Source organism: Podarcis gaigeae, assembly GCF_964106915.1.
Source record: "Podarcis gaigeae genome assembly, chromosome: 16".
NCBI classification, from domain to species: domain Eukaryota; kingdom Metazoa; phylum Chordata; class Lepidosauria; order Squamata; family Lacertidae; genus Podarcis; species Podarcis gaigeae.
Window position 1 is genome coordinate 11,797,106 of NC_139693.1, and position 20,676 is coordinate 11,817,781.

General features: G+C 49.1%; 1 protein-coding gene across 3 annotated transcripts; it reads left to right on the top strand.

Moving 5' to 3' along the window:
- The first annotated feature begins 215 nt into the window (after positions 1-215).
- Positions 216-18,912, top strand: MTA2 (metastasis associated 1 family member 2). 3 transcript variants are annotated; one of them, XM_083715695.1, is made up of 18 exons: positions 216-698; positions 6,760-6,827; positions 7,314-7,407; positions 9,987-10,104; positions 10,239-10,302; positions 10,549-10,666; positions 10,812-10,914; positions 11,010-11,109; positions 12,013-12,201; positions 12,894-12,968; positions 13,182-13,240; positions 13,353-13,450; positions 14,225-14,364; positions 14,776-15,004; positions 15,094-15,183; positions 15,820-15,962; positions 16,677-16,825; positions 18,017-18,912. In XM_083715695.1, the coding sequence occupies exons 1-18, from the start codon at positions 671-673 to the stop codon at positions 18,186-18,188; spliced, it is 2,037 nt and encodes a 678-aa protein (XP_083571821.1). In that variant the 5' UTR covers positions 216-670; the 3' UTR covers positions 18,189-18,912. The 3 variants fall into 3 exon arrangements, with proteins under 3 accessions (XP_083571821.1, XP_083571822.1, XP_083571823.1); XM_083715696.1 differs by having other exon boundaries at positions 299-698; positions 15,820-15,938; XM_083715697.1 differs by lacking the exon at positions 16,677-16,825 and having other exon boundaries at positions 491-698; positions 15,820-15,938.
- Positions 18,913-20,676: the final 1,764 nt, after the last annotated feature.

The window sequence follows — 20,676 nt, forward strand, 5'->3', positions numbered from 1 at the left end:
CAGAACACTTCGGCATCCACCCAATAGGTTTCTTGCGTTCTGCGTAGCAAAAAGCGCCAGCACATTCCAGGAGGAGCAGGGGCTTTGAGGAAAGGGTTAATCTCTTGACACCAAAAATGAAGACAGCCGAGCGGCGCGGCCTTGCGCCTAATTTGCGAAGTGACGTAAAGACGCCAAGGAGCGTTCTGAACTCTTGCCACTAAAAAGCACTCCAGACCCGTCCTCCCTCCCGCTTATAGGGGGAAAAGGTTTGTTTTACGGAACGACCCGAAGCTTTCCGGGAAAACACGAGTGGCCCTCGTCCATTTCCGGGTATGGTCAGCAGACGTCGCCCTCATTCATCCGTTGGTAGTATTGGGGGAGGGGGGAAAGTGGCCGGGGAAATCCCCGTCTCTTTCCGACCTCTTTTCCGTAAAAGCCCGAGATGCTGTAAGGAAAGGCGTGTTCTTTCGACGAGCGAGAACCGGAAAAAGCCGAGGGTTTCCGAAGATTCCCGAGGGGGCTTTCCGGAGGTTCCCGAAGGACTTGAGGCTTGGCCGGCGCCGGCGCTCGCTGCGTGAGAGGGAGACGACAACGGCGGCGGGAGGCGATGAAGAGCGGCCGGGCCCGGAGTTCCTGAGGGGGCCGCGGCGGGCCGGGCCGGGAGGAGTCGAAGCGCCCCACAGGCGTCATGGCGGCCAATATGTACCGGGTGGGCGGTAAGAAAGGAGAGGGGGGCGGGGGGAGAGGCTTTTTTTTTTTTTGCCTGTGGGGGGGAATGGGGGAGGGGCGAGACACGAGGGGAGGAGGGGTTGCTGGCTGGAGGGGGGAATGTGAGGGGAGAGGCAGGGAACGAAGGGGAAATTAATAGGTGAGGGGGGCTAAAGGGGTTCAGCACCAGGGGTTAAAGATAGAGAGAGGGCTGGTGGGGGAGGGGGGTGTCGGGGGGTGCATTGAGGAGTTGGGGGAGGGGACCTTGTCTCACCGATGAGGTGAGGGGGGCAGGGGGGCTAAAGGGAGGGGGGCTGGACCCAGGAAGTGGGACTAAGTTTATTTGTACAGTAATGTGAAAGGGGGGGGGGCTTAAAAAAAATCACCATGGGGAGTATGGTGGAGTTTTGTGTGTGTGTGTGTTTATAAAGTTAGTTGTGGGGGCTGGGTTGTAGATCTGGGGGTTGCTGAGAGGCGCAAGGAGGCTGGCTGAACTACCTAGTTTTTGGGGTAAAAGGGTTTGAAGAAATAAGGGGGATGCAAAAGAAATGTGGGGTGTTTGGGTGTGTGTGAAAGGAATAAGGGGGGGGTAGTTCCAAGCAGTGGGATGGAGACTTGAAGGGAGGTGGTTTGGTAAAAGGGGTTAGTGAAGGAGGTTGGGGGGGTGACTTTAAATTGGGGTGCTGTGGGGCAAAGGGTGTTCCTAAGGGGCAGGGAGGAGAGTTGTTGAATAAAATAGTTTGGGGTGGTTTGAGGTTGGTTGGATTTTTCGCCGCCCTGCTCCACATGCACTTTTAAGTCCCACTACTACCACTATGCCTGCTACTTCTTAATTTTACCACTTCCAGTATTAGCCCCCCCCCCCCCAAGAAACCGTCCCTCCACTCAATTACCTTAAAACAAGCTATTTCCAAAACAAGCTATTTCCATGGAGGCACTTGGGTCTAAACAGGCTTGGGATACTGGGGGCACCAAGAGGGTTTGTTCCAAATAGTGGGATAACTTTTGGAAATAGCTTGTTTTAAGGTAATTGAGTGGAGGGACGGTTTCTTGGGGGGGGGGCTAATACTGGAAGTGGTAAAATTAAGAAGTAGCAGGCATAGTGGTAGTAGTGGGACTTAAAAGTGCATGTGGAGCAGGGCGGCGAAAAATAGATATATGAAGGTTGGGGAATATTGAAGAGGTATAGGGAGGAGGGTGTTAAGAGGTCTAGTTTGAAGTAGTAGCACAAAGATTGGAAACCCAAGGGGTTTGTTTGTGTGAATGCACATGGATGTGTGCATATTGGAGGGCAGTGTGAAAGAATAGGTTGGGGTACTGGGGATAAGATATGGGGCTGGGGAGGGGAGTTGGGGGCATGAAAGAGTTGGTTGGAGGAATCTGCTAATTATGTGATGGATGGGGCAGGCTTAAGAATTCAAAGCCTTTGGAAAAAGGTTTAACTTGAGGAGAGGTGGCGGTTTAAGAGTCTGGCCAACCCTTGTTTGAGTTTGGAATTTGGGTGAAAGAATTTGCAAGGGGGACACTAAAATTAAAGTATGGTGGGAAACATGATAATTTCCTCTCTCCCCTGCTAAACAGTTGGCTGCAGCAAGTGAGAAGAGGGTGAGCTGTTTTCAGTCTCAGATGTGGTGGTAGAGAAGTGAGGTCCAAAAGATTGGGGTGGGTGGGTGAAACAAGACCAGACTGGTGGGAAATTGGGTGTATGTGTGTGTTAAGTATTGGTAGAAATGTCAAGATCTGGTTAGTTGTACAGGGAGGTGTGAGGAGGATGTGGTTGGTTCTGGGAGAGAGTGGGAGCGAAGAAACAGATGGGGAAGGGCCTAATACACTTAGGGGCCGCACAACTTAGAAGTTGAGCAAAGGGTCTTGTTGGATTTCAGCTGGGGGTAGTTAGAAGTCTGGGCCTGTCAGACTGGGGGGCAGGGGGAGGCAAGGAGAGTGGTTTGTGTGCGGAGTTAAGAACAGGATGCTAGAGAGTTGGTTTTAAGAGTCTGTGAGGTGCTGGAACCTCCATAGTCAGAAGCAATATAGATGATGGGGGGAAAGCACTGGAGAGAGCCATTTCTATGGTGCCTTGCTTACAGACTTCCGGGAGGCATCTCCTTGGGGTTTGTGGTGCTGAACTAGGGTTGTAGCCAATGTTATTCCTACTCAGAGTAGACCTATTTAATTTCATAGCAGTGACTAGCAAAGGTTCATTTATTTCATTGGGTTTGCTCTGAGTACAACTTATCTGGAAACAACCCAGTGTTTTTCATCTTTGGTCAATTTAGAACACTCTTCCAATATATCCCCACCCCCTTGCCATGATCAGTGCCTCCAGAATTCCCAGCCTCACAGAGCCATAGGTCAATGATACAGGGCACAGCTTGCTTGCAGAAGGACCCAGGTTCAAAAAGTTCCGGTAGCACGGCTAGGAAAGACACATACCCACAGGGCTTTTTTTCAGCTGGAGCTCAGCTCTGGCACGTCTCAGGTGGGTGCCATTGCCATTCTAAGAGAACAAGGGAGAAGTTCATAGCTCCAGCACCTATTTTTTCTAGAAAAATAGCATGGCATATACACACTCATGTGCGTGTACACACACAGGAGAGAGAGAGAAACATGCTACAGTACTTGCAGTCTGATTAGATAATAAGGGGCTGGATGGGCATATGTTCAACTGTCTCCCTTTCTTTTCCTTTCACCTTCAAGCTTCTCATTCTTGCATTTAAAACCTGCTGCCCTCATTCCCTCCTACTTTCCTGTTCACAAGCTGTTGGGCCCCTTAGTCACCTCTTCCCACTCTTATCTATCTCTTTAACCACCCTGCGGCTCCCTTGGCCTGGAATATCCTCCCTCTCCCTGGTGACAATTCCCCTCTCTTCTAGGCCCCTTCTCCGAAGACTTAACTACTTCAGCCAAATGGTTGGCTGCCATCCACCCTTTGCTTGCCCTCCCATTGTTACCTGACTCTCTCTCCAAGCCTGACTCCCCCCCCCCCCCCCGCTTCTTAATTTCTCCACCACCTCCTGTTTAATGTGGGCTGAATCTGAATCACTCATAATACTGTATTGCTTATAGTGGCTAGTACTGGTAGGAAAACAAAGAACTTATTGGTAGTGGTGGAAATAGGCCTTGCAGAAGCGCAACAGGCAAAACCAAACCTTTTCTTACATTTACAGATAGGTAGCCGTGTTGGTCTGCCATAGTCAAAACAAAAAAAATTCCTTCCAGTAGCACCTTAAAGACCAACTAAGTCAGTTCTTGGTATGAGCTTTCGTGTGCATGCACACTTCTTCAGATACACTTCTTCAGATCTGTGTATCTGAAGAAGTGTGCATGCACACAAAAGCTCATACCAAGAACTACCGGTAACTTAGTTGGTCTTTAAGGTGCTACTGGAAGGAATTTTTTTTGTCTTTTCTTACATGTCAGACAAATGACTGGCAACCACACCTGGCTTGGGGCTTGGCTACTCTGGAGATCAGGGATGATATATATTTATATTGTGTGGCTGGCCGGCCTTCTGCACGATGGCTTTCACCTTCAGCATTCCCATAGTGGTGATATTGGCTTCCTTTTATGTGATTGTCATAAAGATTCAAATATAGTTGTGAAACACTTTAGACAGAATGGTTTCTAGCCTTTCCCTGGCTTTAGCCACTGATAGGTATGATTTGCACCTAACAAAAAACAAACACCCTATAACTCTGTGTGGAGGCAGCCTGCCTTTTGTAGCATGTAAGAAATATGCAGATCAGGGAAATTTGCATGTAGTGCTTCTGTTAATGATGGGGAGAAGCAGGGCACTGAAGCGTCATTCCCTCATGAGGGTTGGTGAACCAGTGTCCCTCCAAAAACTGTTGGATTACAAAATCCAATACAGTGTTACCTCGGAACTCAGATGTAATCCGTTTCAGAAGACTGTTCGAGTTTTGAAACTTTTGAGTTCCAAGGAGCCAAAACATCTGAGAATGGAGCCATTTGAGTTCCAAGGTACCACTGTAATTCTCAGTGACCAACAGCATCATTGGAGAGCCAAAGGTTCCCAGTCCCTTCCCTAACTATTAAAATAGATGTGAGGAACCTTTAGTCCTCTTGATGTTGCTGTATTACAATGCCTATGAGCCCCAGCATGCATGACCAATGGCCAGAAATGATAGGAGCTGTAGTTCCGCAACATACGAAGTCCAAAGTTTCACCACACCTCCATTAGAAAATTCTGGTTTCTGTAGCTTCAGTAGGCTTTTCCCCCCACCCAGCGCTTTCAGGCTCACCTTTTTAAAGGTTCAAATTCTGCTTGCTTTAAAAAGTGGGAAATGAAAGATGCTTATGTTGAACTCTTCGTCTTGCTGTCAAATTCCATGGGGGTACACACAGCATAACTGCAGAGAAGTGGGAGGTTCATAGCCCTGAGTGTGGGACTTCTGGTGGAATGGACAGAGGGTGCTGTGGAGTGTGGGGCTGAGCTGCAGGGTGGCAAGTCTTGAGGCTGGGCCAGAGGGGAGAAGTACTGAATAGTCTTTGTCCTGGATAAAATGGGATGGGCTGACCTAGATTAGATAAATCTTCATATTTTTCCTAAGGCACTTTGATGGGTTTGATGGATATAGTATTTCTATATGCAGTACAGTGGTACCTCAGGTTACATACACTTCAGGTTACAGACTCTGCTAACCCAGAAATAGTACCTCGGGTTAAGAACTTTGCTTCAGGATGAGAACAGAAATTGTGTTCCGGCGGCGTGACAGCAGCAGGAGGCCCCATTAGCTAAAGTGGTGCTTCAGGTTAAGAACAGTTTCAGATTAAGAACGGACCTCCGGAACGAATTAAGTACTTAACCTGAGGTACCACTGTATGTGCTTGAGCAATGGCTACTAGCTATGGTGAATGAACAGAACCTCCATGTTGAAAGGCAGTCTGCAAGGGAAGGTGGTTGCCTTTGTGACATGCTTAGAGACTTCTTAGAAGCATTCTTGTTGGCTGCTGTGGGAAATGGGATACTTTACGCAAATGGCCTTTGAAGTAATCCAGCCAGGCTTTTCATATATTCTTGAGGTGTATCTATGACAACTCCTGTAGGTGTCAAGAGCATGGGCTGTAAATGGGGAAGTCTTTAGTTCAAATCTCAGCTCGGCCATGAACTTGACAGGTGGTATTAAACAATCTCACCAGCCTCAGGCCCTTATCTGTACAGCATAACAGGGATAATAGTCCTTCTGGCCTATTTTACAAAGGAGCTATCAGGATCGGTCCAATCAGGGACAGACAGAAGGTGATTTGAGACCTCCTGATCGATTTCTGGATGATTTGCATAACTCAGCAAGCGTCTTTGACATTTCATTATTTACCAAAACCAGCAACAAAAAAAGCTCCCCACCTTCCCCCAAATAGGCTTCTGAAATGAGTAAAGCCTGGGGAGAAACCAGGAGCAAATTTTCATGAGAAAGGACTTGCAGGAGGTCATTTCTTACAACTTCCAGGGCTGAGCATTACCAATGCCTCCTCCACTGGCAGTGCTTTGCACCTGTTTCTAATTGGTGGACTTTGAAGGTCTCGTGTAAATAAAAAAAAGCACAGCTTGGTTGCACAATTTACCTTTGATGCACATTCAAAGCACGTACCTCCCCCCAAAATAATAATCCTGCGAGCTGTAGTTTATCCCTTACAGAGCTACAATTCCCAGCACCCATAATAAATTGCAGTTCTCAGAATGTGCTTTAAAATTATGGTGTGTACACAGCCACAGTCCTGAAGTGTACCTGCCTTGGCTTAAATAACATCCATGAAGCATTTAAAGCAGGGTTGGGGAACCTGTGGCCCTCCAGTCTACAGTTCCTACGATCCCTGACCATAGCCCATGCTGATGATCCCTGACCATTTTCCATGCTGATGAAAGGTGGAATCCAGCAACATCTGGAAGAACACAGAGCACCCTAGGAGGAAAAAACGTTAAACATCCACTTACATTGTTGTTTCAGGAGCCAGTGTCTCCTGAGAATATGTTCCTGCTTTCCAGCTGCTGCTGCTGCTGCTGCTGCTGCTTCCACTCCCTCATTGCCTTTTGTTTTGCCACTCTTACAGATTATGTCTACTTTGAGAATTCCTCTAGTAACCCCTACCTCGTCCGCCGCATTGAGGAGCTCAATAAGGTAATGACAGCACTGTTTGCGGGAGGCAGAGAGATGGGGCAGGGGGCGTGCTGGGCTGCATGCCTTGGGGGTGCTGGACCTATTGTAGCCAGGGAAGCCAAGATATTTGGGGGCTGGGGGAACATGGGGGGTGAAGTAGGAAGCTGCTGGGTGTGGTGAGGCACTTGAAAAGGATCCCGGTAGTCCCCATGACTCAGAAGCCGTAAGTTTTGTGGTCTCAGGCCTCTGGAGCTTTCTTCCGCTTGAGGTTACATAGGCACCCTTCAGGTGTATGGCAAATACTTCCTTATTCCAATGGGCATTTTTAAGGTAGTGTTAATGTTCAGGTTTATGATGAGATTTCATTCTCTGTGTTTCCTTCTATGTACTTAGACTGGCTAATGATTAAGTGGTATAGAAATGCCTTACATAAATAAGAACAAGATCTTGAGACCACTGTTGCCTGCCCACTGATAAACAGCGTTGCCCCTCTGCTTCTACCCCCAGACGGCCAATGGCAATGTGGAGGCCAAAGTGGTCTGCCTGTTTCGACGGCGTGATATATCCAGTAGCCTCAACAGCCTAGCTGACAGCAATGCCCGTGAGTAGTGGGGTCCCTGGTGTGCTTTGCATGTTCTTTGGAGCCAGTAGCTGCGGAGTATATTTGGGTTGGGGGCGAGATGTTGCACCGGGCCTGTTGGGCTGGGTAGCGCGTGGGCCGTGTGTCTGGGAATGGGCCTTTGGCAGCCTCTCTGGTGACACCGGCTGTGCTGGAGGAGGTTGTGGGGAAGAGGAGAGGCACAGAGGTGGATAGGGAGCTGTTGCCCTCAGGCTGGAGCAAGAGGAGGAGGGAATCCACCTCGGAAGAGAAAACAAGAAAGTAGTGTGTGAAAGGCCGCCCTACCCTCTTTCCCAGAGCAGTTGTATCTGAGAGCCCTGGGAAGTTTCTTTCTGTCCTGGCAGAAGTGGAGACTTAAGCAGATTGACTTGGGGGAGGGTGTCTTTATTTCTCTCCACCTGCTTGCTCACAGATCCAACATACAGAGCAGCAGTTAGTTGCTGGCTGTTTGCATAATACATCGACTCTTTTAAAAACTTTGGCAGGGGTCCGATAGGAGAATAAGGTGCATGTAGGTTTGGAACCTTTATGCTTTTCTGCTGTTGGAGAGGGGCCTTTAGGTTCTTTGCGGAACTGAATCCTGGTGGTGAAGGCCAGGAGGTGACATCTGCCTCTGGCCCTTGTAAAGCCTAGCCTTCTCTGAATCCTGGCACAGTCGCCAGCTGCTGAAGGGTTAACAGAAGTAGGATGGGGTGGGAGGAGCTTGCATGACTGCTTAGGGCTTCCTGGCCTCTTGGAGCAGGGGCTGTGACCTTGAGTGTGTCCAATCAGGCCAGATGAGGAGGAGGAGGAGGAGGGCTGGTTCAAGGCTGCCTCTAATCCACAGGCCCACCTTTCCTTTGCAGAGGGTTTCCTGAGTCAAAAAGCAGGGGCGGGAGGGGAGGGTGGAGTAAGCATCCTTCAAGTCCCTCCCTGGGACTCTGCCAAGTTCTGAGAAGCAGAAGGGGGTTGGGAGAACAATGCGCCTCTTGGTGGACGCTGCTTCTTGGCTGCTTCCAGGAGGGTGGCTGAGTGTGTGTGTGTGTGTGTGTGTGTGTGTGTGTTGTGTAGACAGAGAGAGAAACTGACATGCAGGCACATGCTGTGTTGCTGGAGAGGGGAGCGGAAATGACGACCCTCTGACAGCAGCGAGTAGGGCCGTGCTCTTTTTTCTTTTTTTTAATAAAAAGGGAAAAATTGGGTTGCTATCCTAATTCTGCTTAATTTGGGAGTAAGCCCAATTGGAGTCAATAGACTCCTGAGTAAACATGGCTAGATCTATGCTGGGAAATGATCAAAAGGTTGGAGTATCTGAGGTGCTTTAATAGTTGGGTTTTTTTGGGGGGGAATCGATTGGGTCAGGAGGTCATTATAGGTGTTACAATTGGAGAAGGGAAAATATTTATCTCTTTCTCATAGTACTAGAACTCAGGAACACCCAATGAAAGTGAGGCAGTCGATTCAGGGCAGACAGAAGGCTTTTCACGCAATGTGTAATTAATTAAACGATGGAAGCCGCTGCCATAGGATGTGGTGGTGGACTACAACTAATGTGGCTTTTAAAAGAGGATTAGACAAACTTTTTACCTTGCTCTTCAACCAGAAAAGGTTCCTAGAATAGCTTATTGTTTGTCGGAAGGGAGTTTTGTTTTGTTTTATTATGTATTTTGTGTTCTCATTTTGTATTTTTATGTTGTGAGCTGCCCTGTGATGATGATCAGTTGTCAGTAAGACAATCTCTGCCTCCAGGGTAACTATCTGCAAGATATGAGACACAAGGAACAAGGGATGGGGACTAACAAGGGGTGGAAAGAAAGCTCAGGACCATTTCTTAGAGCTGTAGTACTTAAAACAACCAGCTGGGATGGAAACAATGTAGGGTAGCCTGATGGCATCACCCTTGCTAGGTGACTTTGTGGGAGAGCAAAAGGCAGCTGGTCTCTTGGCAGAAGTGCTTCTCTTTTCTCTCTTTGTTCTACAGCCTGGTGGACTCATAGAGGGAGGATAGGTGTATTAACTAAGCATGATACTAAGAATAGAACCTCCATGTTCAAAGGCAGTATACCTGTTTGAATTTAATTTATCACCATTGGATCCAAGCCTTCCTCCAGGGAGCTCAGGGAGGCAAACCCCATTTTAAACTCACAACAGTGCTGTGATTTTAGGCTTTGGGTGTGAATGTGTGATGGAACTAGAGGCCACCCAGTGAACTTTGTGACAAGCAAGTATTAAAACCCACACTCTCCAAGTACTATGTTTTAACTATTGGCACCCTGGCTCTCAGACATTAGAGAGAAACAGGAGAGGGGCCATTGCATTTCTGCACTGCATGTGAGTTTCCATATATGTCTAACTGGTTGCCATTGGAAGTGGAGTGTTGGGTTGGATGGGCCCTTGATTTGATCCAGCAATCCGGTTTTTATGTATTTTGAAAAACCTGATTTTAGCCTTTTGAGTAGTCTCCATATTGATTTGGGATGCTTGCTGGCTAAGTCAAAGGAGCCACATTTTGCAGTTTCTGGGGGAGATGGAATTCCTGGAAGTGAACACCGTTACCTTCTGCCTCTTTCACCCCAAAACAGGAGAATTTGAAGAAGAGTCCAAACAGCCTTCTGTGTCGGAACAGCAGCGGCACCAGCTAAAACACCGGGAACTCTTCCTTTCACGCCAGTTTGAGTCTCTGCCCGCTACCCACATACGGTGAGGAGAGGCTGGAGACAATTGTTATATATCACTATATTTGTATAACACTATTAATAAAAAAAATCAAACAACCATACACACACAGTTGAGAGAGCTGCTAGGCTAGACGCAGGTTCTGTTTTTCTTTGCAGGGGGAAATGCAGTGTTACGCTGCTCAACGAGACAGACATCCTCAGCCAGTACCTGGATAAAGAGGTGAGGCAGGTTGCGTAAAAAGGAATGTATGTGGCTGCTTGTAGAGTCCCAGTGTTCTGGACTTGGGATAAGAGGGTATCACCCCTCAGCTCCATCAAACAGAATAGTAGGGAAGGCAGCCCCCCACTTCTTTTCTCTTTGGGCTTTGCAGAAGGAGTGAAGACATCCTCCTACCGCCAGGAACTGAAGAGACTGAGGGTTGAAGGGTACCTCCTTTTAACTTGCCATGTCCCTTTTTCCTCCCAGGATTGTTTTTTCTATTCGCTGGTCTTCGACCCAGTTCAGAAGACTCTTCTAGCTGACCAGGGTGAAATCCGGGTTGGCTGCAAGTATCAGGCAGAGATCCCAGAGCGGTTGGCGGAAGGTGAGCAAGGAAACACACACACACACACACACACACACACACACACACACACACACACCCTTGATCACTGAGCAAAAAGAAAGAAAGAAAAGTACTTCCCTCGGTTGGTGGGATCATTGACAACCCCTCTCTCATACTCCCTCAGGAGAATCAGACAATCGAAACCAGCAGAAGATGGAAATGAAGGTGTGGGACCCTGACAACCCTCTTACTGACCGGCAGATTGACCAGTTCCTTGTGGTGGCTCGGTGAGATCCGGCTGGGGGGTGTTGTGGCTCCTCTTGCCAGTCTAGCTCCAGCTCCTGCGGGTCATTAACCCACCCTTTTCTTCCTTCAATGCCAGGGCGGTTGGCACCTTCGCTCGCGCCCTTGACTGCAGCAGCTCCATCCGGCAGCCCAGCCTTCACATGAGCGCGGCTGCCGCCTCCCGTGACATCACGCTGGTGAGGGGGCGAGGAGGGAGAGAAGGGCAATAGCTGTGGGTGGGGCATGACGGGTGGGGCAGTGCTGTATATTATGTATAGGTAAAAAAACAGCACCCAAGCCCTAGGTCGGGAAGAGCCAAGGGTTGAATCCATTGTCAGTTCTACTCCAATCCATGGAAGTTACTAGGCATTACTAACTTGGATCCATCAATTACAGTAGGCCTGCTCTGTTGGATACAACCCTGAGATTTGCAAAATGCTAATTTAAAACCATGCCAATTCACTTATTTTCACAAAACTGTCTGTTTAAAGAAAAAACAAAACAGCTTGGTATAATTTATTCAGTTAAGACAGGTGAGAGACAAGGAAGTCTTCTACTGACATTTGGATCCATATTCAAACACCCCTCTATCATTGTTTTCAAGCTTGTGTTTGCAACCATAAGGACTAGGAGTTCAATTCAAACACCACACAAAACCATATGTTAACCATAGTTTACCACTAGAACCAACTGGTCTTTGAGCTTCCTTATTTAGAAGGAGCAAGCCATGGTTGTGAGGCTGCTTGCCTGCTCCCTGGCCCCGGCCCCAATCTGCTCAGCAGTCTGCAGAGGCCTCCAGAGGCAGAGCAGTGGCTACAATTCAGATTTGTTGATTCAGACATGGCACCAAACTATAGCACAATCTGCTTAACAAACCATGGTCTGGTTTGCTAGCCGATTGCAAATCATGGTTTCTCAATTCAAACTTTGTGTCCAACTATTACAGCTAAGTTTCCTTGAGCTGATGTGGGGGGGGGGGGTCTGAGATTCTGAGGAAACTTAAGTTCTGAATCCAGTGCTATATTCAGCAGACTGCACAATCCCAAGTCGCACAACTGCCTCCTGTTCTCTATCTCTTCTGTCCCCTTCTGTCTTGGCAGTTCCATGCAATGGATACATTGCAGCGGAATGGCTATGACCTGGCCAAGGCTATGTCAACGCTGGTGCCCCAAGGAGGTCCTGTGCTGTGCAGGGACGAGATGGAGGAGTGGTCGGCTTCCGAAGCCATGCTCTTTGAGGAAGCCCTGGAGAAATATGGCAAAGATTTCAATGACATCCGGCAGGACTTTGTGAGTTGGGGCTATGATGGAAAATAATTGTCAGAGTCTCCTGTGGCTCTACTTTTTACCCCCTCCCTTTCCGTTTCCCCCAAACCTGGGAAGGGTGTCTTCTCCCCCACTCTTGGAAAAGGGACATAATCAATTTCTCCTCCTGATAAGCAGACAGACCTAGTTTCTAATTTGCCCCAGAACTCAGTCTTTGGGATGCTTGTAAAACTGGTATTGTGTACTGATGTGCCGTGGCACCCTGAGACGCCTTGGATGATGGTTTGGGAAGCGCCAGCCTCTTTCCCTTCTCCTTTCCTACCTCCTTTTAATAGATAGATTAGGTTGCGTGTATAAGATTGATAGAAATGGCCACGCGTGGCAGAAGCAAGGATAGCAATACCTACGAAGCGCACCTCACAGGAAATGTAGTTCCCAAGCCCCGCCTCCACCTTGGAGGGGGCTACACTGCCCACAGGCAGGCTGAAGGGGAGCCGGAGAAAGAATGTAGTTGGTCAAGGGAGCTGCGGACTCCGAAAGGTTGAAAACCTGGTGGGCAGAGTTCCTTCTCTTCCAGATTCCAACTGCTTCCCTAACTGTAGTTCGTCCCCACCAACTGGAGGGCTGCCCAGGGTCAAATGCCAGCTCCCCCTCCCCAAAACTGTTGGGTTGGGCCAGTAACTGTGCGTTCCCTTGAAGTCTTGTCTCTCTTGCAGCTCCCGTGGAAGTCTCTTGCCAGCATTGTGCAGTTCTACTACATGTGGAAAACCACAGACCGATACATCCAGCAAGTGGGTGAACTGATTTCTGCAGAGCTTTTGGGGTTGGCAGCGAGGGGGGAAGGGACTGTGGCCGGGGTGGGAGAGTCCCGTTCTTTGCCCAGAGGCTGCACCTGCCCATGGACCCCCCCCCCAACCAAGTGGCCTTGATAACGTGGGACTCGGGCAGAGACCCCGCGAAAGGCAGCACGTCTTGACCTTCCCACTTTCTTCTTTTCCTTACAGAAAAGGTTGAAAGCAGCAGAAGCTGACAGCAAGCTGAAGCAGGTGTACATCCCCACCTAGTGAGTATTCCCCACCCACCTCCGGGACCAGCAGGGACAGATGCGTCCAGAGTTCAGCCTGGCCTCTTTAACAGCATTTGTCTTCTTCCCCCATCCTTTCCACACCACCCAGCACAAAACCCAATCCAAACCAAATCATCTCTGTGGGCTCCAAGCCTGGCATGAACGGGGCTGGCTTCCAGAAGGGGCTGACCTGTGAGAGCTGTCACAGTGAGTACCTGCGGGGGGGGGGGGGGGCGACATTGTATATCTGAGGACAGGGAAATGGCACAAGCACAGTGCAGATTGGTTTCTGTTCATCAGTGGTAACTCTGACAACAGTGTTGCAGTGTTTCACCCAGTGTGGGTGGGCTCTGTGTTGGCTCACTCACCTGAGTTATTTGCCTCCGAACCTGGGGTGGGGGGGAGAGAGAGAGAGGATCTAGGGCAGGGGTCTGCAACCTTTAAGACAAAAAGAGCCACTTGTACCCGTTTCCGAAGGGAAAAAAACTGGGAGCCGCAAAACTCGTCATTATAAAAATAACTTTTTTGTCACTTTTTTATTATTTCTTTGTTTGACCCCTCAGAATTACTCCTCCTCATAGAAATAAACATTAAATTAACAAGTTACCTTTTTTGTGTGTGTGTTCTTCACTCCCCTTCAAAACAGTGACCAGCGTACATGCCCCCTTTCAATGCAGTGACCAGCGTACATGCCCCTTACAATGTAGCGGGCGGGCGGGCGGGCTGGAAGGTGACGTTGGGATGGTACGTGACTAACGCACGCACCGCCCCCAAGCGATGTCACAGCCAGTACAGCGCCCGCCACAGTGGGGAGTGTCAGGGCGCACAATGCGCCTCCTCCCCTCGCTAGTATCCGCCCCGGAGCCGCGGCAAAGGTGTAAAAGAGCCACATGCAGCTCCGGAGCCGCGGGTTGCAGACCCCTGATCTAGGGTTTCACCTATCTGAGTCCATGACCGCTCTGCCTCCCTTTTGCCCCACAGCCACCCAGTCAGCACAGTGGTATGCTTGGGGTCCCCCCAACATGCAGTGCCGCCTGTGTGCCTCCTGTTGGATCTACTGGAAGAAATACGGGGGCCTGAAGACCCCGACACAGCTCGAGGGAGCAGCCCGCAGTGTCACGGTAAAGCCTGCTCTAGTATCGCTAGTCCCTGATTTGAACCTGAAGTATAACATTTGCTGTCTTCACCGAAGCCTCTAAAATTGCTATATTCTTCTGGGTTCTACCTGTAATGGCTACTAGCAGCAGTAAATTTAACAGTGAAGGGGACTTTGCTCAGAGGATTTCCTGGCCACATCGTTCTTATCGCTTCATGAAAGCAGCTTTGCCCAGGAACAAATGGTTGGCTTTTTAGATTTTGATACCACATTGGCAGGTGGTACAGTGCTGGCCTCTTTTTGTTATGTTGTCATTGACGTAGCTGGCATCTTGCCACATGCTGGTTCTTTCCTATTCCCTTTACTTTGGGGGGGGCATCCACTTTGCAAGCTGAGCGGGGACCTCACCATATTGCCCCCTTCTCCCGTTTTCCAGGAGCCACACTCCCGGGGCCACATGTCTCGGCCAGAAGCCCAGAGCCTCTCTCCCTACACGACCAGCGCCAACCGGGCCAAGCTTCTAGCCAAGAATCGGCAGACCTTCCTGCTTCAGACCACCAAGCTGACCCGCATTGCACGCCGCATGTGCCGGGACATCCTGCAGCCGCGTCGGGCTGCCCGTCGTCCATACGCACCCATCAACGCCAATGCCATCAAGGCAGAGTGTATGTTTTGTGTGTGTGGTGGAGAAGGGCTGCTTGGAACAACAGAGGAGCTGGCAGATCTCATTCTTGTTGTTTGCTCTCCCCTCCAGGCTCTATCCGGCTTCCCAAGGCTGCAAAGACGCCCCTCAAAATTCACCCTCTGGTGCGGCTTCCGCTGGCTACCATTGTCAAAGAGCTAGGTAAGGAGACGGGGGGCGGGCTTATGTCTCATATCTCTTGACGTTGGCCTGATCTCCAAATCGCAGTTATTGCCACAGGTTTGTGCACTCCTTTCTCACGTATGAATTCCCCTCTCCCTTCTATGGTTTTGCTGTGATGTTCAAATCAAGCAAAAATATGACTGGGATTAACTGGGATTTCCTCCAAACCATGATTTGCAGACAATCCTGACTTGCTCTGAATTCCAAATCATGGGACATAAGAAGGAATTGCTTACACCCCCACCGACCAGTCCACAACCCTGAATATTGGTTGCTGGGAATTGCAAGTGGGGAGAGTTGCTATTGCACTCAGCTTCAGCTTGTGGGCTTCCTTATGGGCATCTGGTTGCCCACTGTGAAAGCAGGATGCTGGACTAAATGGGCCATTGGCCTTATCCAGCAACCAGGCTCTTAGGTTCTTATAATGTCAGTCTGGTGTCTTGGAATAGGGAAGAGAGGAAGCTTTGGCCCAAACAAGCTAGTTTCTCCTTCCAAAAAACATCAGATGTTTATAAAAAAACATACCTCCAAAAAAGGGGAAGCAAGACTACCAGGGGAAAGCCTGTGTTTCTCTTCAGCAGTTGCCCACCTAAGACAATGCTCTTGTTCTTCCAGCTGCACAGGCTCCCCTGAAACCAAAAACCCCCCGAGGCACCAAGACGCCCATCAACAGAAACCAGCTGACCCCAAACCGAGGCTTGGCTGGCATCGTGGGCAAGCGGGCGTACGAGAGTGTGAGTGCCGCTGGGCTCTGGAAGGTGGGCATCGAAGGGCGGCGGTAGCATTTGGGTGTGATTGAGTGCGATGCTATGGAGACCTTGGGCAGGGAGAAGGGGTGTAATAGCAGCAGGCATAGTAGAGAGTGTCAAAGGATTGTATCCGATGTTAACCCCACTCAGAGTGCACTTGTTTAAATGAATGAACACAACCAAATTGGTTCCATTGAAATCAGTGAGCCTTCTCTAAGTGGAGCTTGGGTGGGTACCACCTTACAGTTCTGAAAGTTTATTTTGTGTGCTTGTGGGAGGGGGAGACCCACACATTTGAAACCCTAAAAGGGGCAGAAAAGGTAAATAATATTTTTAAAAAACAAACTGCAAAATGGTTATTGTTCACTGTGGCTGATGCTACTTAAATTTCCCATAACTCCTTTTTCTTTTTCTCTTTGGGAGAGAAGGAATATGTTGTTTCTGGGGGGTCTTTGTTCTTTCTGGGCCTACATATCTCTCTCTCTCTCTCTCTCTCTCTCTCTCTCTCTCTCTCTCTCTCTCTCTCTCTTAAGTTCCTCTCTGCAGTTGGTGGGGAGGGTGGGTAGCCAGTTTCCCCCAGCCAGGCAACATAAGACTCCCCCTCCCATTTCGGGGCAGGGTGAGACTGACTCAGGATGGAGGGGGAGGGCGGGAGCCAGCAAGAGGTGGACACTGCCTTTGGGGTTTCCTCTCGCTGATAGCTCTATGTGCGACTGGGTGCAGGTGGCAGGGGGCGGGCTCCCCTTCTCGGCCAACGGGCGGCCCATGACTTCCGGAATGAGGTCGAGCACTCAGCCTGCCATCAAGCGTCAGAAGCTGAACCCGGCCGACGCCCCCAACCCAGTCGTTTTTGTGGCTACCAAGGACACCAGGTACTGGGGAAGGGATTTAAAACCAAAAAAATGCAGTTGGGGTGAGCAGGAAGGCAATGGAAAGGGTGGCGCAGTGGGCAGGGTGTTTAGCTTATCCCTTCTCTGGCACAGGGCTGGTACTGGCCTCTTCTGTTCAGGGCCCCTGCCTCAGATATGGAGTTTTGTGCCAGTTTTCTTACCAGGAGCAAACAAATAAAAAATGGAATTCCCTTCCCTCCCCGCAAGTCCTGACAGCTATTGCTGTGTGCTACATAATGTCCTTGGGACATTTACCCACTTAACCACCCCTCTTTTCTGCAAGAACTCTGGGCGCAGAGAGATGCTCCACTCTTCCAGACGGTCAAGGGCCCTAGGGCAAGAGGTAGCAACCCAGCCTGTAATTCACCTGGGAAATTTTAGTCAGGTTGTTGCACAATAGTGGATTCTCTCTCTCCCCTCCACCTTTCTGCCACAAACAGGGTGTGATTAATGTGCAAAGAAATGTAGATTTTACTTGATTTGTTTGTTACATATTTTTGGGTTTTCATTAAATTCTAGAGATTTTAGATAAGAGTGTCAGGTGCCAAAAGCTCAGAAGGAACTATGCACGAGGCCCCAGTGTGTGCTTCTGCTGTTCCCCATTGCACCAACAAGGTCTAGAAAATGGCCCTTCTACATTTTAAAATGGATGCAAAGAAGTTCAGAAACCCAGGCATGTGGGAGTATGTCCCTCCTAGCCATCATACACAGCTTCTGTCACAGAAGCAACAACCTATGCCTCATAATTGTTTGTGCCCAAGGCACAATCTTTTCCTTTTTTTAAAAAAAGGTTTTGTTTTCAGAAATGGCAGATGCTACAAGTTGTGTAGCTTTGGCACTGGCAACAAGGTTTTATAAATCCTGTCTGATGCTGTTTAGAGACAATCCCAATCTCAGGCCAGAGCTGCAGTTGGAGGGAAAGGGAGTTTAAAAAATACAAGCGGCAGTAGGTGCTGGGATGGGTTGAAATAAAATATTGTTTATGGGCCCCACAAAAACTGGGCCGGCCAGGTGTAGGGGTTGATTCTGGCGCTGCCCTGCCAGGCTGCTCACTGCGTCTTCCATCATCTTCTGAGGCGCTGCATGCACCACATACGGCCTGTCCTCTTTGGTTAGGCTCTGCAGTGTTTGTGCCCCTGACGCCCTGCGCCCCTTCTGCTTTCCTTCTCCCAGGGCGCTCCGCAAGGCCCTGAGCCACTTGGAGATGCGCCGTGCTGCCCGCCGGCCCAACCTGCCGCTCAAGGTGAAGTCGGTGCTGCCCCTCCGGCCTGTGGCGGCTCCTCTGGTACCCGTACCCCCAGCCCATCCTGCCAGCACCAGCGAACCCATCATCCTGGAAGACTGAGTGCTGTCGCTTCTCTGGCGCCCCCTCTAGGATCCTTGTAGCCATCTCACCCGACACCAACACCCCTTTCCCGCCTCCAAGGCCTGTCTGGCAGAGAGAACTTCAGAGCTCCAGTTGCCAAGCGTTTGCTGGGATTGGGCAGGCGGGAGGGGGGCATCTCTTTCCCTCCCCCCCCCGCAAAGTTGGATACTGGACACCCTTCATTTCCCCCTTTTTATATATATATGTATTTTTTAATTTCCACGTTTTCCCTTCCTTTTTTTACCCCCCCCTAACAATTCAGACTTGCGCACAAAGCTGACCACTTCCCTCCCCTTCCCATGGCAGCACTGTAAATGCAAGTTGTGCCCTCTTCTGTGTGTGTGTGTTTGGGGGTCAGGGTGGAGAAGACTGTAGGGATGGCATGGACTTGGGGAAATACAGAACCCCTTTCAGAGTGACTTCCATTCCACCCCTGCAGCTGTTTTTCCTTCTTTTTTGTCTCTATGTCTCCCCCCCCCTTTTTTTTTTAAAGTTGCCCTCTGGTCCCAAATACCCATGTATCTGGGAAAAGAGGGGCAGCCCCAGCTGTCTGTAAACATGGCTACTCTTGCCCCTCCCCTCAAGCCTTTGACAAGCCCATTTTTTGTACATGGTTTGGAGAGGAAAAAAAGTCAGGTTTTTTTAAGTCAACCTCTTACTGGTTCTTATAGCAACAAAATAAATAAATGCTGTTTTCTTCACACCTTCCTCTCCTCTCTTTTTTTCCTTTTGTGTGGGAGGGAGATTGTTTGGGGAAAACTTGGTGCATGTGTGTTGCTCCTTACAGGGACGAAGGGTTTCACTTTATTGCCTTGTGTTAAGAGTGGATAGCCTGGACCTACATAGGTTATGCCCCTCCCCCTCCTTTTTCCCTTGTGGAACTGGTAGGCAGGAAAACCTGGAATGGCCCTTCTAAATTTTGTAGAAGCAGGGAAGAGAACATCACTCACTTCTTAGATAAGACACACAGATAAAGTGAGAGAATTAGCTTTTTGTCCTTGAATTATCCACTGGTACTTGCTGAGGACAGGATAGAAAGTATCAGGGAGGCTCTCATAGACTCAGTATGTTCACAGTTAAAAAACACCTGTGCTTTTCAGAGACTTGTCCTCCCAGTGTAACGACTCTGGCTTCAACACTGGAAAAACACTTGGAGGCTCAGTTTAACTTTTCATTTCAGTGGAAATAAGTCCTCACTTTTACCAGTTTCATCCCTGCCATGTTGTTGTGGGCCCTAAAAAAATTCAGTTATCTCATGCAAGAGGATGGTGGAAACGGCACTGCCTTTCCGCTCTTAGCCCAGACAGTCTTCTAAGGCAAATCCCTTCTCTGACAGGCCCTACAGCTCTCTGCTAATCTCCCATCTCAGTCCTCATCTGGGATTAAACTATTCAGATTATATAAATGCCCGTAGACTAACGTCCTTTCTGGTTGCGAAAGGCATAAAATGCACAGCGGCTTTCTAGGAACATTGGGAACCTTTCCTGCTGAAGACAGGCTATAGCGATGGAAGGGGGGGGGGGGAGTGAGATCTTCAGGAAATCAAGAGACGCAGCATGGGGCCGGTGTTGGAGGAACAGGAAGCCATGCAGAGCCAGGGGGTTGCGCCATCTCCCGCCCCCGCTTTCTTACCCAGCATAACCCACGTGTTTCCTACTCATAACTGTATTGGTCTCTGGAGTGAGGATTTGAAAGTTTCAGAATGAAGGGGGAGTTGGCTGTGATTGGTCACACAGTAACCCGAATCCCTCATGAATTGTCACAAGTTTGGCAACCTACACATTTGGGCTTTGTATTAAACCACATTCTGGGACCCTGAGGCCCCTTTCCTTTTCAGGGGCCTACATCATCTGGAGCAGGGATTTCTAAACTTCTTTCCCCCACAAACCACTTGAAAATTGCCGAGGGTCTCTGTGGACCACCTAATGTTACTGTTGTGCCTCTTGTAGCAACTGTAATGTGCTGTGCTAGCTGCCTTAGGAATTTTATTTTGTATTTTTATTGATTTTATTTCTTATACGATAAAATACAGTATTCCATACTATAGTACAGTAAAATGAAATATGAGCTTTTGCATACTTTCTCGCTTCTCTCACACTGAACCAACCTTGTAGGGCAATGGGAGCTTTGAGGATTAAGTGCAAGATTTAGTTCTAGGAAAGCTGAGAGGATTGAAGGTTGCTAAAACAAAAGTAGGTGCCAGTAAGAATATCAGAAGAGCACTGCTGGATCAGTCAAAATGGCCCATCTAGTCCAGCACCCGGTTCTCACATGCCTCAAAGGGAAGCCCACAAGTGGGACCCGAGTGCAAGAGTTCTGCAGTTTCCAATACAGTGGTACCTTGGGTTACATATGCTTCAGGTTACATACGCTTCAGGTTACAGACTCCGCTAACCCAGAAATAGTGCTTCAGGTTAAGAACTTTGCTTCAGGTTGAGAACAGAAATCGTGCTCTGGCGGCGCGGCA